The sequence below is a fragment of the Protopterus annectens genome, chromosome 5.part0, assembly GCF_019279795.1.
Source record: "Protopterus annectens isolate FY-2018-M chromosome 5.part0, PAN1.0, whole genome shotgun sequence".
Taxonomy (NCBI): domain Eukaryota; kingdom Metazoa; phylum Chordata; order Ceratodontiformes; family Protopteridae; genus Protopterus; species Protopterus annectens.
In genome coordinates, this window is record NC_056735.1 from 412,549,999 (window position 1) to 412,568,488 (window position 18,490).

General features: G+C 42.4%; 1 protein-coding gene across 1 annotated transcript in view; it reads right to left on the minus strand.

Moving 5' to 3' along the window:
- KDM6A (lysine demethylase 6A) overlaps positions 1-18,490 on the minus strand; it is a gene marked incomplete in the record, with an annotated part of 3,528,619 nt that overhangs the window by 545,534 nt on the left and 2,964,595 nt on the right. Inside the window, 1 exon segment of the mRNA XM_044072373.1 lies at positions 7,631-7,836. Coding sequence (XP_043928308.1) covers positions 7,631-7,836 — 206 coding nt within the window.

Below are 18,490 nucleotides of genomic sequence, written 5' to 3' on the forward strand. Positions count from 1 at the left end.
AGATCTTGCAAGTGGTATGATCAGGGCCTAGACAGAATAAACAGAGCTCGTGTGAGCCTTTACGTGGAATTTGCCTTCCACGACGACACTTGCCCTTTCTACCTGATATTAATCCACAACACAGTAGCAAGAAAGTAACGAAAACCCCAATGTGGTACTTACCTGAACACAGACAGGCACAAAGACACTTTTCGAAGTGAGCGATGACTGAAGCTGGCAGTTAAACAGGCGGAAGAAAAGTTCTGAGGTAGGTGCATTCTGACATCTGCTTTATACCCAATATTCGTTTATGTTTGATTGCAGGCTGTTGCACGTACCTTTGCAGTAGCATTTATCTTTTGTAAAACGGCCAGATGTACGAGTCAACTGGAGGCAGACTCCCTCATGTAATGGATACAGCAGCATATGAATACGAGGACATCATTTATGCCCTGTCAGAACTTGTTTCCAGTCACTGCTCTTGAACCACGTTTCACAATCATCAGCAATCTTGAAGGAACATAGCAAATTTTCCCCCAAAAAATTTATTACTAATGCTCCTGGTATTAACAAACAGAAATGCATCAAATGTTGCTGTGTGTTAACAGTTACATTTTCTAACTGGCAAAAATCCTGCCTTGTAGTTTCCAAATACTGCAAAAACTGCTGCAAAACTTCTCTTCGCTGTGCTTGCCAAATGCATGCCATCTTGTCTGAAAATGTGTCAAAAATTAGGCTTGGATGCTCTACACACTTCCATTTTTTTTTAAAACAAGACATTTTTTCATGTAGGTATCTACCCAAAAATCTTTAATTCACAGCAACCTGACTCTCCTTTCTATACGCGACTTGTGAAAAATACATCCAAACACATGTACAAGCTATGTTATCTAAGAAGGCTGCAGCTACCCTACTAACAGACAGTCCTTGCGGATGAGATCATTTGCATAGACATGACATTTCCTTACATTAAGGCATTCTAAGGCCTATCTAACTTCTTCTCGTTTTGCTCCTGGCAAGCATAACACTGTTATGATGTTCATGATCTTCTCTACATATTAAGTATCAGTTCCTCTAATAACTGAATCCCAAATTTCAAGAATATCTTTTCTGACCAGATCTTAAAACTTTTCAGCTTCTAATTCAGTAATATCTGCTCTGTTAACTACTACAAAGGAATGATCTTCATCACCATCACTCTTACTAGTCCGACTGTTTTCCCTGTTTATTACATTTGTAAACATACAACTCTAATCCAGCCTGCTTTGTACATCCACTGCTTAAGCCATGTTGTCAATATTTTACCTTCAAATGGTGGAAGCGCACATCTGCAACGGCAGACATGCGAAAGAACGATTTCAGAAGTTCAGAATGACGACAATAAATTGCCGAATTCAAAACTGGGCGAATGCCTGTGTGCATTCTTTCATGTGAATTCGGCATTCCAAGTGCAGATCGCACTATAGTGAGGAATGGAACATGAAACTCTTCCCTCACTGTAGTGCGATCTCAGAGTTAGTATACTAAAGTAGCAGGGGTATGGGGGTGCAGGGCGGCTTGTCCCCCTGCATGACGGTGTTTGGAAACATCCGGAAATGTTGGGTGTTTCAAAAACATTCGATATTCACAGAATGTCAAATGCATTGTGCAGCACTTTTGCTGTTTTCAGAATTCAAAAGTGTAGTTTGCAACTATGCGAGTCAGATATGTGTCGAGTCGCACATTTTACTTGGAACCTTGTGAAGGTAAACGGTTGTCAACATCTGTCTTTCTCCTCTTATCTTACAATATTGTTCTTCAATCCTTCCATGTTTGTTTTGACTTCTTCCTTTTCACCCAGCCCTTTCAACTTTTTTCTATCTTCTCTTTTGGAAAAATTATGCCTTTTTCAGTAGGCCGAAGGTTTTCTGAAATAAATATGTTTTCATTCCCTGTAATCTGTGTGTTTCATAAAGCAATGTCCTTTTTAATATGCATTCTCTTTGGTTTACTGGTATTTAGCAGATTCTTTTTCTTCTTTATCTGTCGTGAAAATTTTCCTCTCTTTCTTTTTATTTTCTTATACAAACTTGGAATCCTCAGACTGCTGCATATTTGCATCCGCAATTCCAAAGTTGTCAGTGATATCTTGTTCAATAGGGGTTGAATGATCTTTATTGACAACGGACACTTACTTTCCTAAATGTTTTTTTTTAATTACTCTTTATTGGTAGTTAGGACCAGAAGAATCTCCTGAATGCAAGGAGAAAAAAAGTGAGAATTAACATCTTCAGAAAATCTGATAAATCCAGGTCAAATGCCTCATCGCAAGAGGATAAAGCAGTAGCCTTGAACACAGGCTGTAAAGAAAATGCAGTAGAAAAATTCAGAAAGGACCACTTTCTGAAGTAAATTTGGCAGAGAAAAATTCTCAGAATGTAATCTCAAGACCATGTGTAATTAAGCATAAGGGTCAGGTAGTTTAAAAATGTAAACAGTAAAGAACAAGCTGATAAACATTATAATATGATAGTTGTGAAAAACTTTGCCATCCTTGAAAAATAAGTAGGGCTAGAAAAGATTAGGAACCAGTTTACAGCTGAAAATGAGACCTATGATGTGAAAGTAAAAAATTCGAGGGATTGTGGAACTTTTATAAAGTCTGTCTGTCTTTATGGGAACTGAGCTTGATTAAACCAGGGTATTGCAAGCGTCCTTAAAAGGTTGGCAATACATAAAGGGAAAATGTGGCTAATTTGCCAAACACAAAATTCTCCTAAATGAAAAAGGAAAAGCCCCTGTTTGTAATAAAAAAAATATTTCTTCTTGGACACAACAATCAGACAGAATTCCTCCCCATCTGTGGAACATGGACTAAAGGACCCAGTCATAAAACCTGCAATGCATCTTTAGTCAAGGAAAATTGCCAACTTTTTTATATTTTTCTGGAAATAATCCTAAATCGGGTTTACCTTTATATCGATCACACATGATTGATCAGCCACTTAATCGACCCATTTAAGCAAACAAACCACGACAATTTTTAAATGTTGAAATTATGTCGAATTTCGACATTTCCGGCCGTGCCACACCTCCACATCAGTGCTACCATGGGTCAAAAAGGGGCGAGGTTTTGACGTTCGCTTATGTGAAATTCGACGTCGGAGCCATTCACACTTGGGTATTCGCAGAAGCCATTTCGCCCATATTGGGATTGACGATGTAAAGGTAAACCCCTAAATAGAGACCTACTAAAGAATGTCTCTTATCTGTGAAACAGGCCTCTTGACCTGGTCAAGCTAGGAAGACCCTCACAGACAGCTTTCATATCCAAAGAATATTGATTCTCCCCATACCTGTGATAGACTCTGAACAGCTGCAAAGGACATGGCTGATCACCCGATCCATGGGAGAAGGAGCTACACCAGACAGATCCAGGGAAACCAGAAGTGGTCTGAGGAATCAATAGTGACCACAACAGAATCACCCGACAGAAAGATCATGTTAACTGGTACAAGCAGCTGGAATGCACTGGTTGAAGGCAAGTATCGATTCAAGTGTAGACAAGCACTACATACATACCCTATCCCACAAAAGTTCCACAACTGACAAAAGTAATGCAAAACAGTACACGTTTAATTCCCCAACAATAGAGGAAACACCTTTATTAGAAAGTGTTAACTGCAGAAAAGCACAGCAGGTAGGCTTTCACAAAGTACAGACAAGGAGTATAAACCCTCACCCTGCCCAACGATTGATCCATTACTTTACAGAAGACATACAATAATTAGAAGTCTTAACTGCCCACTCTAAATAAAAACACTTTTTGCTATAAAGTGAAACTACAAAGAAGTGAGCAAGGTAAATTGTCACGCACTGTTCCACAAACACCACACGCACTTTCCCTGCCTAAGGATAGTCTAACTAAACCAAATAAACATACAGTATACTTTATTCCCTCCAAAATAGAGGAACTCCTTTCACTAGAAAGTGAAATAAAAAAAAAAAAAAAAAAGAGAACGAAAGTTTCCACACTACTCAGATTTCCACTGCCAATTACAATCTCAATAAGTCAACATTTTGAAATATACTTGTGCATATACAAGTGCAATATTCTTTTATTCCTCACAAAATGTCAGAACTACTTTGAGAAAGTGAAACTGGAGGGAAAAATGGAAGGCAAGTTGTCTTGAAGTGTACACAGGCATCACACATGAAAGTAAGCAAAAGAACCTTTAATCCAATAAAACTATCGTGTCAGCACACAGGTTGCAAGTCCATAAAACGTTTATTGTATAAATTCCACAAGTGCTTTCACCCTAACTCAATTGTAGGGCATTTTCAAGTGTAAAAACAGTCCAAAAGAACCTTCCCAACATCTTTTTAAGTGCAGAAGTGCAAAAGTAGCACACTACACCCATGACTTAAATAGTATTTACTAGGGTAAATTGAATGTTTCTTTTATAATGGAAACATGTTAGAAAGCCAGGCATCTAAAACAGACTGACAAAAAATAGATTAACATACATGTTTTTAGTGTGGCAGGGTCAGAAAAAAGGATTTAAGCAGACTGCTGATCCTGTGAAGCCCCAAAAAAGCACTTGAGATGGTCAAGAAAGTACTAAAGTACTTTGATGCCCATGGTGCTGTTTTCTCCCTCTGGAGCCTCAGCCGCATCGGTGTGGGTGCCTGTGTGGAGGGAAGAAAGACTTTTGAAGACTTCTGGCTGTTGCATGCTGGGCAGGATGTAACCCATATAGTGTAAGCTAATGCAGCACTGATTTACTGATGAACATATGTGCTTCTCCAGTATCTAATTAAGCAGGGAAAACTGAGTCATGGACAAGTGAGAAAAGCGGCTGGGGAACCTAAGCCATGGTGAAGAAGAGAAAGATGGTCTGGCTTAGGTCAGCTTGGAAAAGCTCTGGACAGCTAATCAGAAGGAAGTGGCAAAGAGCTGTGGACTCCAAGATCCAAGCTGTACCTGAGAGATCAAAAAGGAATCTCACCAAAAAGCTTAACAATTTCAATCCACCCAGAGAGACTTGTAGAGGGAAATTACCTTCTTATGAGCAGTACCTGAACAATTTAAGACTGCTCATATTTCCTCCTCCTTACTGAGATGCTTCTGAAGGGACTGGTAGTAAGCCAGGTCCCAAAACAAGTCCATGGTGAACTTAATCAGCTTAAAGATTTTAACAAAGGTGTTACAGGAGGTCTAAGTGTTATTGCCGGTCTCTGAGAAAATGTTCAGTTCTTAAAACTTTTACTACTTTTCTTCCCCTATGCTACCATCTACAACTTCAGATTTTAATTATCTAAGATCGTTCTGCAAGATGAACATGCTAAAGAAATGTTCATAAATTTCACTCGTCTCTATAGAAAAGACACAATGTCAACTGCTCTCTTAATGCGAAGTTCCTGTTAACCACAACACTAGGAAACTCATATTATATATGCAGCTATGTTAGTGCAAAGATGTATGTTAATGTCGCAATGATAATACATGCACATTGTATGAACACGCTATGTGAAAATGTACTGCATATACCTGACTCTCTTCTTGAAAAGAGCAATCTTACTCTAAACTATGCCAAATGGTTTGGACCATGTCCCAAAAGATCACTTGATCATACACCTACCTAGTTAGTAAATGTAAACGTCACAAACTTCCCTTAACCTACGTCTGGGACAGGCAGCCCCACATTCAGCTGATTATGCTGAAGTTGTAATGTTTAAGTGCCACATGCTGTGCAAACAGCTCAGGTGAAATGTTGGAAATTAGTGCTCAAGCCCAAGCTAAAGCATCAGAACCCTATGAGTGTACTCTTGCACCTGTGAGCACTGTTTTTGCAGATGTTGAATAGTGAACATCTATCCAATATTTGGGCCTACCTTACTGCCGCGGAAAAACCCAGACACTCAAACTTCAGCCAAAGAAACCTGCTGGACTTGGGTGAAGGTACAGGAAAAGTGTCCTCAGTACTGACTGTTGCCACCAATCTAAAGCCTAGGAAGTGTCAGGACTCCTCCATGGATGCAAACCAGTGCTGGCATGCACTGGCTGCCTGAGGCATGAAATCCTACAGATGCACTCAAAAAAAAAAAAAGCTGCTGGGGCTGCACTTCTCACAGATCTCTCATTAGCAAATATGCTAGCTGAAGAGGAGTAGCATCACATGAGGCTGTGTCAAGGTTCGACTCACCCAGAAAAGGATAGGACTAATGTATAGCATCCTGTTTCTTCTCTCTCAAAGTTCCGTACCAGTATGGAATCATGCAAGGGACCTTCCTGCCAATGCCTGAACAGGACGCACTCAAACATCACTATCTATAATAAAGTCGGGTACGCTAACTACTTTCTTCTCCATCTATGTGGCTGTATGGACTGAAACACTGCCACACTTCAGTACCTGACATCATTTGCATCCAGGCAACAGAGACTACACTCTGTGGATCCATACTCATGATCTAGTGGCTAAAGGAACACTGAGAAGACCTGAACTTCTTTAGCACTGAACTTAGGAACTTCTCCACAATGAAGACATAGTAATCTAAGCCACAGGAATGAAGAAAAGAATGAAGTGCATGGTCTAGGAAAGCTCTCCTAACCTGAGAGCAGCTCCATGTGCTCAATGACAAGAGACATACACTCCCCCAAGCAAAGGAAAGACAAAAACAGAAACAGCAGAGATGAAGTTAACAGAAAAGGAAATCGCAAAAAATTCAACAAATGCAAAATGGTCTTAACTTAGATTCAGGTATTTATCTCCAGGCTGAGCACACAATATTTTCTTCCCATCTCCAAACTCCCTATTTCCTGCCTTTCTTCACCTTAGACTAAACCTTGTATACTAAGCACCAATTCTGCTTCTCACACTTTTCTTCTTCCCTTATCTAACTCTCATCACACTTTTCCAGCTTTTACCTCACTCGCACTCCTCTTTCTCCCCTTTACTCTTCTATTTGTTACTGCCTCTCCTGTAATAGCACAACTATTTATTGTAGTAGAACTTTTGTCTGTACAAAAAATTTATTCATCTACTATTTTTTATTCCCAATACCATCCTGTATACTATTTTTGTATTCACACCGCCACACAGCATCTGGTTCTTTTTTCTTACAGGAACTTTCACAACTATTTATCTAGTATCATCAATTTCTACTCTGCATATAGTATTTTGATAAAAATGTATTTTGGAATGTATGCTGTATATACTTTACATTCAGTTTTAATTGGAATGTATTCTGCACATTACTGTATACTATTCATCCCCTAGTTAACTCAATGTCTTAGTACTTTTCTTCGTGTTAGTCGACATTCATCTCGCTATATTTTTGTACTGCACTGGAGCTGTTCTTCCCAGGTCCCCACTGAAAATGGGAGTCAGCCACTCCCAGTAAACAAATGTAAAATAAAATAAATAAATAAAAAAATCAGTATTTGCTAAGTTGCCGTAGTTCATATTAAATTAATAGTTACTGAATAATTCAGCTGCATGTAAATGCTTTCCAACTTCAGTAGTAACTCTCTTCCCCACTGTAAAAAACAGTATTGCAAACAATGTATTCTAAACACTTCGGATAGTCTTTAACAGATTATACAAATGTAATAAAAATGCATACTACTACAAAAACAATTTAATTCCTTTCAAAGATGTCTTATACTGACCCGTAATGACTCTTGGAACGAAGCAGCCTGATACTGTGCATATTTGGCAACTGTAGTGTGAGATTTACTACTTTCACAACGCCATACTTTCTTTGTTCCAGTAAGGTCCCAGTTTTCATCTGCAGGTTGTAGCAACTGTGTCCGCACTTCAACATCATGTTCACAATTTGCCTCTACCAATGTTTTTGTAGAAAAGAGTCCAAGATCTAGAAAAAGTGTAAGAACTTTAGGCCAAAAACAGATATACATACTTGTTTTGGTGACTTAATACCACAGTCTGGTACTCAAGGCTACCTCATCTGTCTTATAATGTACTGCCAAACAATGTTGCTTTTCTTAAGCAGTAAAATATTACCATCTTTTACTTTTACCTCTTCTTAGCTTAGCACTAGCACTGAAACCTAGCCTTTTACCTGCTGTGTACAAGAATCCATGAATATAAAATAAATCCAGTGCTTTGTATTCAGATCCTTTGCCACCACATCCAACAGACTGCCTCCAGCACTGTTATAACCCACACTTTTATATGACAATGAATGTCCTACCTTTTAAGGGGCAGGAAATATTTTTAACGGAGTTTTATTTAACTCAGTAAGACTGAGTGATCTGTACAAGTGCAAAGTCAATAATACCCCAAAATGAGGAAAAGGGCAGACCATACAGAAACATCATACTTCAGCAACTCTATAAATTCATACAGTAAGTACAGTTTACAGAATACTGAAAAAAGCACTCAGTAGTGTGCAACACATCATGCTCATCCATACTTTTAAAATAATAATGCAGCCATTTAAAAATCTATTACTGTTCTATGCTCGTCCAAGTAACACTGTTTCAGGCAAGTACTGCATAAACATCAAAATTACTTCACTAATGCACTTGGTCAAGCACTAGTTATGCTTACAAAAATGCTAAAAATGATAAATGACAAGAATTCCAGAAAAGTTGCTTAATGCAACAGCAATGCTTTCGCCATTCCACAGTAACTCAGAAAAAAAAACTGTTTATGAACGAGTAATAAGTTAAATACAATTCATGTAGTCAGAAGACAGTAATCGTCCAATCCAACAAAAAATATTTAAAAATGGGCTGTGAATGAAACACGAGTGAAATTAAGCAATAACACCAACAAGTGAAGAGCGGCGACTCCTGGCTTCAAATTATTCCTTATGCTAACAACCATCCAAACCAGAGGCAGCAGTATTTTCAACTGTCGCTGCAACTCATAAACTCATCTCTTTGGTTCTCATTCACACAGTTAACCACAGAAAAGGAGCAACTTTTTAAATTAATGATGAACAACTGTTGTGAATGTATAGCACTGGTGGCGATTCATCTCCTAACAGTTATATACTCACCATAATGATGCATCTGTGTTGTTCATTTTCATTCTTCCTCAACTGATGGGTGTTATATCTAACCTCAGCCACTTCTTTGATCCTCGGATCCAACTCTTGAGTTCCTCCCTTTATCTATAATGCCCCCCAACTTAACATACCTCAGATCGAGTTTGCTGCCCTCAGTAAATCATGGACACTACCTTAAAAAAATTAAAATGGCATAGATTAAAAAGATAGAACTGGAGCTTAAACAAGGAAAAGAGGTTTCCAAGTATTATCCCTTAGGTCTCTCCAGGAGCAAAGGGAAGGGGGTTAGAAAAGTGGGAACTTGAGGAAGAATAAAACGGACAACACAGATGTATCATTATGGTGAGCACATAACTACCTGGTGCTGTCATTTTCATTAATTCCTTAACGGATAGGACACAGAGTCCCCAAGCAAGATGAACCTTGGGTGGTCCTCATGGAAGGATATTTCGGAGTGCTGTGGGGTCAAAAGCAGCTCTGTTCCTAGAAACCAAATAGAGTTTGTAATGAGCAATAAAAGCATGCGCACTGGACCAAGTGGCAGCTGCACAAATGTCATCTACAGATGTTTTTGGCCAAAAAGCTGAGGCAACAGCCATAGACCTTGTAGAATGAGTTCTAAGGGGCTTAGGCAAGGACAACCCATCTCTGCATATTGTGTATAGCCGATCAGTTAAGCATTTGGCCAGAGTAATTTTAGAAACTGCCATGCCCAATATGTTAGGTAAGCAGAATACAAATAATTGGTCAATCTTCCTGAAATCTATGGAGTGATGGAGATAGAACCAAAGTTGTCTATGCACATCCAAAAGATGGGAGTATGCATTCTCCCTTATTCAAGAAATTTGGAAATAAAACTGGGGGAGTTAATGACCTGGTTAACATTAGACTCAGAAGCTACCTGAGGCAGAAAGGATGAGATGTTCCATAGGGAAAAATTGCCTGTGGAAAACTAGCTAAGGAGACTTGGAGGAGAGAGCTGGAATTTGGATACTCATCTAGATGTAATAGCAATTAGAAAAATAATTCTCCAGGACAAAAAATTAAGGACTTGGCTGAAGGTTCAAAAGGAGGTAGGGGCAGACCCTGAAGCAGGACAGTTAAATCCCAGGGAGGAGGACTACGACCTTTTACTGGAGGCCTAAACAAGATGATGCCTTTGAGAAAGCTTCTTCTAGACTATGTAAAGCCTAAGGGAAAATTAATTTCACAAAGATGGAAGTTTGAAATGGCAGCCAACTACACCTTAACATCAGAAAAAGTAGTCCCTTCATTGAAAATTGAAGCTAAAACTCAAGTACAGCTGGTAAGGGGCAGGAAAAGGGTCCAAGTCCATCTTGAAGGGCCAGAAAGCAAATCTCTTCAATTTACTTCTGTAAACTTTCCCAGTAGAAGCATTTTGAGAGGATAACAAAATATGATGGGTCTAGAGAGGAAAATCTGGGCTGTCTAAAAATTAGTGGAACTGGAGAAACCATGTGGTCATCTTGAGGCCTGTTATGTCCGCATGACTCATCCCTATTGAGTGAGACAGAGAAGGCCTAGACTGTGGTCCAGTATCCATGGCAGATGCAGATGATCAGGCAACAGGAAGGAAAACCAAATTTGATGAGGTCAAAACGGTACAATGAGGATAAACAGTGCTCTTTAGCAAGTATGCTTTCCATAGAAATTTGGGGACTACAGGTAAAGTACAGTTGTGTACACTTATCATAAATGTAGATGTAGAGTGCATTCACTGTTGCAGTCATCACATTTGGGTTATCCCTGCCAGGGTAGCTCTTGGCCGGCCCGAATACCAGAGACTTAGTATTTCTGCGTCGGTTGCTGTCGCTTGAGGACTGACGTCAGGTTGTCAGTAGTATAAACTAAGGAAGCCGACACCATTACATCAGTTTTTCCTTGCCCTAACCTGTCAGGAGCCCCCAAGTAGGAGTAGAGGTTCTGGTGGAAGAAACCCCACCAGTGGAAAATAAATACCAATAAGTCCCTTGTAGGGAAAGGAGAACAAGTTAGAAAGGCAATAAAAGGAGAAAGAGAAGAAAGTGGGATGGAGGGAAGGAAACCAGGACTGCAAAAGTGAATACACTCAAACATCTACATTTATGTTGTGTACACAACTGTACTAAGTTCTTCGTGTTTCACTGTTGCAGTCATCACACATTTGGGTTGCTTCCTCAAGCTGGGGAAAAGGGTGAAGGCAGTCAATGAAACTAGGGGCTGGCTAAGATGCCCTGCAAGACTGCAGAGGCAAACCCTGCCCTGGATTTGGAGAAGAGGGGCAGGTGGTAATGCTTGGTAAAAGTGACAACAGATGTCCAGGTAGCAGCCTCCAGGATGTCCCTGGTGGGGACTCCTCTGAGAAAAGCTGCAGAGGTGATGGCTGCTCTGGTGGGGTGTGTCCTGACCCCCTTGGGGGGAGGCTTTCCACACTGTAACATAAATGGATGCAGTGTGCTACCCATTTGGAAATGGTTTGTTTGGAGAAGGTTTTGCCTTCTGCCCCTGTAGCAAAGCTAACCGGCAATCGATCGCACTTTCTGAAGGACTTAGTCCCGTCTTGATAGAATCTGAGCTGTCTGTGCACACCTAGAGAGTGAATAATCCTTTCCCCCTTGTTCTGGGGATTAGGAAAAAAGGTGGGCAAATGAATGGATTGGTTGAGAGCCACACTGGACACAACACCTTGGGCATAAAGGATGGGTTCATTTTGAGGGATACCCTATCTGCATGGAAGATGATGAAAGGTTCCACAGCCATTAGTGCCTGCAGCTTAGGTTCATAGGTAGATACTGGGCTATTTGCCCAAAGGCATATATTAGCCCAGCCACGTTGTGCAGTATTCACCACCCCTTTGGTTAGTGCCCTAGGCCCTTGATCTGGCAGCTAGTACCCTTGGCCCCTATCTAGTAGAGCTGTTGGTATGATCCCTGGTGTGAACCTTCCACTCGTCAAGGTTCCTCTTTAACAGTGATAGTGAGGGGCTCTGTCTTATGTAGATCGGGACCTTGTTCCACAGCAAGGGAAGTCTTTGCAAGGGGAATCTATCCCTCCAGCATGTTCTATTCATTGCTGTGCTGAGGTTTATATCCCTAGAGCGTGTAGCTCGAGTGGATTTGGTTTTGCTAAGATGGAGCATGTTCAACAGTTCTGGGTTGGACATGGCTCTGTATGTTAGACAGAGATCGCCTCTGAGAAGGCGGTATGCAACAGAGAAAAGCCTTCGTTTTTTCAATCGTGCTGCAAATGGGCAACTGTTTGAGGCCAGTAATCCTCTTAGTGAGGTACCTCTGTGGTCTCTCCAGCTGCTGGAGATGCCTAGCCAGGTACATTCCAATTGGTGCATTGTACTCAATAATGGGTCTGATGAGGGAAGAGTAGAGGGGCACCACTACATCCTTAGATCTTGATGCGAACCCTTTCGTGGTCAGATGGGTCACACATAAGGATTTTGTAACCACCTTGGCAACATGGTTATCAAAGGAAAGCTGACTATCTACTTGGGTCCTTAGATCCCTTATTACTACTTCAGATTTCAGGGGGTTACCTCCTATGTGGTAGTTTGCAGGCACTCTGTTTTTTCCAAAGGGGATTACTACGCATTTTTTAGCATTTAGCTTGACATCATGGCTTTGACACCATGCATCAGTCTCGTTAAAGCCCTTCTGGAGGATATCCATGTCGGCCGGAGAGACTATTATACCACTCAGTTTGCAGTCGTCCGCAAACTTGGTCAGCCACAGCCCATCAGTGCTTGCCTGTACTTCTGAGAAGTATATGCCAAACAGGGGCCCCAGGACAGAGCCCTGAGGCCCACCGCTCGTTACTGGTCTGGATTCGGACATAGATCCCGCTAATCTTACTTTGTGGGATCTGTCTGAGAGCCAGTTTGCGATCCATCTTGTGATGTAAGGGTTTATGCCCAGGTTGGTGAGTTTATCAATAATACCCGAATGGGGAATGGTGTCAAATGCTTTAGCAAGGTCAAGGTAAGCAGTGTGTACCTCCTTTCCCTTATCTATAGCCTGAGTAACTATCTCAAAGAAGTCCACCAGGTTCAGGAGACATGATCTGCATTTGACGAAGCCGAACTGTGTGGGGTCAAGTGTTTGGAGGTACCCAATCTCTCCATTTATGAGTTCCATAATGATTTGCTCCATTGCCTTACAGATCAGACTGGTCAGGCTTAACGGTCGGCAGTTCCCAGGGTCGGTTGTAGGCCCACCATTGTGCAGCGGAACCACCGTTGCTGTGCGCCATTCTTTGGGCACATATCCTGTCGAGAGGCTGAGACTGAACAGGGTATTCAGATGCGGGGTTAATTCATTTTGGAGCTCACGTATGACACAGCCCGGGACACCATCTGGTCCCATGGAGGCAGTGTTTTTAGCTTTAGATAGAAGCAGTGTTTTTAGCTTTAGATAGAACCTTATTAACCAACGTAGCAGTAATAATTGGAGTTACACAACCCCCTGGAATAGTAATAGGCCCTGTAGGCGGTGGTGGTGGGGGGGGGGATTTGCACTGAACCCGTCAGACAAGATGTTGGCAATGTCAGTGGGGTCAGTGTATTTTGTTTCATTTTGTACTAGCTCAGAACAGACCTGAGCATTGCCACTGAAGGCCTTATGGTTATCTTTGGCATCCTTGGCAACTTTCTTTTCGAAATTGGCTTTAGTTGACTTGATGAGGGCCCTCAATTTCTTACTGAAGCTGATCAGGGAAGATTTTTCTCCTTGAGATTTGGCCTTTTTTTGTATAAGTCTCTTCCTTTTATTGTATAGTTTGCTTAAGGCCAGGGTCCACCAAACTTGGTTTCTTCTTGCTTGAGGAAGGAGTCTTGGTTTTATTTGGGATAGCACGGTCCATGCAATCCTGAAGGTGTATATAGAGTGCCTTGGTGTAGGATTCTGCATCCTGGATATCATTATCCTTCTGCAGGGGGATAGTGAAGCTTTCCACTTCTGACGCAAGTAGTTTGAAGTTTGCTTTGGAAAGGTTTTTTACAATGGTTTCTTTGACTGGGGGAGGTGGAGGGGTGAGGATGTCTAGGGTTATCACAGTTTGTGGTCTGATCTGACCAGAGAGGGAGTGATAACGGATGTGGTACAATGGGTGCCCATTATTTGTGATGACTAAATCCAATATGTTGTCCCCTCTAGTGGGAGAACATACCAGTTGTTTGAGGGCATTTGAATTTATAAATTCTATGAACCGCTGGGCATAGGAGTTAGAACTTTGGTAGTTCGCCCAGTCTATACCAGGGTAGTTGAAATCGCCCAAAATTATGGTGTTGGGTAGGACCTTTATATTTTCCAATGCCTCAAGGAATGCTGAGTGAGCATCTTGGGACATGGTGGGCGAGCTATAACAGGCTACGACTTGAAATGTGGTTTTGCCTGCTGATAGTTGCGCATGGATGATCTCTGGGGCATCATGCTGTGCCACTAACCTGGAGATGTGGGTATCCTTGATGAATATGGATACACCTCCGCCCTTTGTACTGCGATCCGGTAACTGAGGCCGGAAGGTATATGAATTGTAACCTGGTAGTGCTGGGCTGCTCTCTGGAGCCTTGAACCAGGTTTCCGTCACTGCACAAACATCGATTTTCTCCATACTGAGGAGTGCCTCGAGTGCGTGCACTTTGAGGTTGAGACTTCTGGCGTTGAGTAGCATTACCCTTAGTTTTTGGTTACCTGTGCTGGTTACAGTGGTTGGTTTGTCCTTTGAGCCTTGCCTAAAAAAGGCACTATGGGGACGGTAAGAGCCTTGGCCAGTATTCAAAAGCCTAGGGGTGACAGGTGCTAACCATCTCTGGTGAAACAGCGAGGCTCTTCTATCATGTCATCCTAGGCAGACAGACACTGGATCCCCTTAGAATGACACCAGAAGCTTAGCCAATTGTTGAAATTGATCATTTTGTCTTTGTATTGTAGTATCATTCTAGGTGAAGGTAGTATGCTACTCAAGGTCAGGGTCATACCAGCCTGGGTTACATGATCAGAGAGCTCCTCAATGTCTCTTTTCAAATGTAGTCCAGGGAGGTACGTCTTAGATCATTCACACCAATATGTACAATGACAGCGTCATACTTGCACTTGTTCTGGAGTGACCTAAGTGCCTGCGTTATGTGGCGGATCCTAGCACCAGACAGGCATCTGTGTGCCTTACTATAAAGTCTCCTATTACTAGCGTGTTGGGTATGGTGTTTTGCCTTAGGGGCTGTCGTGAGGCACACTGCTGAGGTGAAATATGTGTTTTCTGGCTTGTGTTTGGAGGTGCAGGTTGCTTGCTTGTCTGCTTTGGAGGGCACCGTTTCTTTTTCAGATTTGTACTTGGTGCCTCCGAATATGTTTTTATGTATTTATGTGCATGTTTTGCCGGTGCTTGTTTTGTAGATCAATGTGTGACTGGTGGTGTGATGCTAGTGTGTCTCTTCTCCTCTTGCCTGTCTGTTACAGTCATGGGTTGAAAGCGCTTAGCCTCCAGTCTGGATGTGTATTTGCATCTCTCACAAGTGTTTGTGTCTAGAGGTAAGAGGAGAGGATTGTCTGTATACATGAGGCAGTTGTGACATTGCCTCAGGATGCCCAATTCCACCAGCTGAACTGGAGAGTACACCTGAAGCTGACCTCTGGACATGCTTGGAAAAGTAAATTTCACCTGTCTTGCAGACAATCGAGGGTCTTATGCTGTATTATAATAGTGCTGCCTAGGAAATTTGGAAAATAATAGTGCTGTCTAGGAGATTTGGACAAGTGCTGATTTGGGTTATGCAAGTGCTGCAATAAGAGCAGTTGACCTGAAGCACTTGAGTTGAGGCTTGCCTAATTCTAAGGGAAAATTTGCAGCGCACACTTTGTGGAGCCAGGAATAGTATAATCCAGCTAACCGACGCTGCTCTGTGCGCAAGACCGCTCAAAGAGAGTTGCAGGGTTTTAAGACAGAGAGATCAAGGAGTTTGGAATTGACCCAAAATGGCCAATAAAACTACAGTTTCTAGGCAGTAACCACTCCTACAGGGACAGACAGGCTGCTCAGTGTTAACCACTGCCACTGGTGAACACAGAGACTTCCCTTTAGCCCAAGTAAGCACTGGCCTCCAAGAAACTTACAAACAGTTCAGAACAGCAACTCTGTAACTGAACTTTTTTTTAAATTATAGATGGTGGGAAAATAGCAAGTTTTTTTGTTTTTGTTTAAGGATAGCAGACACACACAAGCAGCAAACTAGTCAGAACAGTGCAATAAATTACCCCAACACGTGTGTGCTAGGCCAGTTCCTAAGAGGGGCTGACCTACTACACAGTGGGCTCAGAGACTCTTCTAGCTGAAGTGATGGCAAGAATATAAGCAGTCTTCCAGGAGATAAATTTTAGGTCTGCAGAAGAAGCTGGTTCGAAAGGGGGCAGGGTGAGCTTTTCCAATACAAAGTTAAGGTCCCAAGCTGGTGTTGGTGCCCTTCTGGGTGGCCTCAAGTTGCTAGCCCCTCTTAGGAACTGTTTGATCAAAGGGTGTGAGAAAAGAGGCTGCTCAGTGTGAAAATGAGAAGAAATAGCAGAGGCATGAATTTTTATAGAGGAGAAAGAGAGGCTACTGTGTAGTAGGTCAGCTAAGTAATCCAGGATGAGAGGGAGGGAGGGCTGTGCCATACTGGCTTCCTTATCCTGGATCCAGGTGCAGAACATTTTCCATTTATCAGCATAAGACGTTCTGGTGCTAGGACGTCTGGCCTCACGGATAACATCCAGAACCTGTTTACTGATGTTGGCAGATTGGTTCAAGGTTAGGGAATAAGCCAAGCTGCCAAACTGAGTGTCTGCAATTGGGGATGCATGAATTCCCCTTCCCTCTGGGTCAGGAGGTTTGGAATCTGAAAAAGATGCCATGGGGGTAGCGAGGACAGGCTGTGCAGCAAGGGGTACCAGTGCTGCTGTGGCCAGTCTGGAGCTACAAGAATGGTCCTTGGTTTTTCCTCCCTTACTTTGAGCAGTACCCTGGGGATGACAGGTAGGGGAGGAAAGGCATAAACCAATAGACTGACCCCAGGGGAAGGACAGGGCATCCACTTTCCAAGCCATGCAGTGATGCTCCCTGGTGAAAATTTGCTGAGCTGATGGTTGGTGTGGGAGGCAAAAAGGTCAACCTTCGGGGTTCCCCATTGCTGAGTTATTATGGTGAAGGTACTCCTGTTGAGTTGCCACTAATGTGGGTCCAGAAAATTTCTGCTTAATTGGTCTGCCAGAGAGTTGACAGAGCCTGGTAGGAATTGTGCTAACAGGTGTAACTGAATGGTAGAGGCTGTGTGCCAAAGGGTCATGGCCAGCCTGCACAGAGGGTAGTAGTGAGTCCCTCCCTCCTTGTTGATTTACCACATCACAGTGGTGTCTATTTTGATCAGGAGGTCCCCTGGAGAGAGAAGGGGCTTGAAAGCTATCAAGGCGTGCTGCACAACAATCATCTCTCAACAATCATCTCTTTGTGACTGATGTCAGAGGGATTTGCTGTGGGCTCCATTGGCCCTGTATGCACCTGCCATCCAGGTGTGCACCCCAAGCATAGTTTGTTGAGTCTGCGGTTTTGGTCTGGGTAGCGTGTGATTAGGAGAAAGGCATTCCCTTGTTGTGGTAGCATGCTGTTGCCCACCAAAGAAAATCTTTTCTGAGGCAAGGAATTATAGGTAGAAGAGTTTCCAGGTCTTGAGAGTGTTGGCACCAGAGACTCTTTAGGTACCAGTGAAGTCACTGCATATGAAGTCTGGCATATGGAATGAGTAGTATTGTAAGATGCCATGAACCCCAGAGCTTGCAGGATTCTTCCTTGCAGTTAGCTGGGGCCTGGCGGCTAGTTGAGAGAAGTAGGCTGTCAGGAAAATTTGTTTCTCTGGATTAAGGTATGCCATCTGGGAAGATATGCCCAGACTTACTCAAAGGAAGATTATCCTTTGGGTGGGCACCTGTTTGGATTTCTTTTCGTTGATTGTGTACTCTAGGGAGGTTAGTAGGGTCTTTACAAAGGTCAGGTGCTTGAGCAGCATCTCCTGGCTGTTTGCCTAAATAAGGCAGTCGTCAAAGTATGGGTAAATCTGAATATTTCTCTGTCTGCAAAAGGCAATGGCCGGAGCCAAACATTTTGTGAAAGCAGTAGATAAGCCAAAGGGAAGTGCAGAGAACTGAAAGTACTAAGATCCTGCCCTGAAGCGTAGGTATTCCCTGCAGGATTCCCTGACAGGAATGTGGAGATAGGCCTCTTTTAGATCTAGGGTGGCTAACCAAGCACCCTTGGAAAGCATGGGTAGCTGGAGGGTGAGCATTTTGAATTATGGGATCACCAGGAAGGTGTTTAGAAAGGATAGATCGAGGATGGGATGCCAGATGCCTCTTTTCTGGGCTCCAGAAAAAGTCTGGAGTAGAAACCTTGGCCTATCTGTTCAGCAGGAACATGGTCTACTGCCCTCACAGAGAGCAGAGAAAGGACTTGCTTTTGAGCC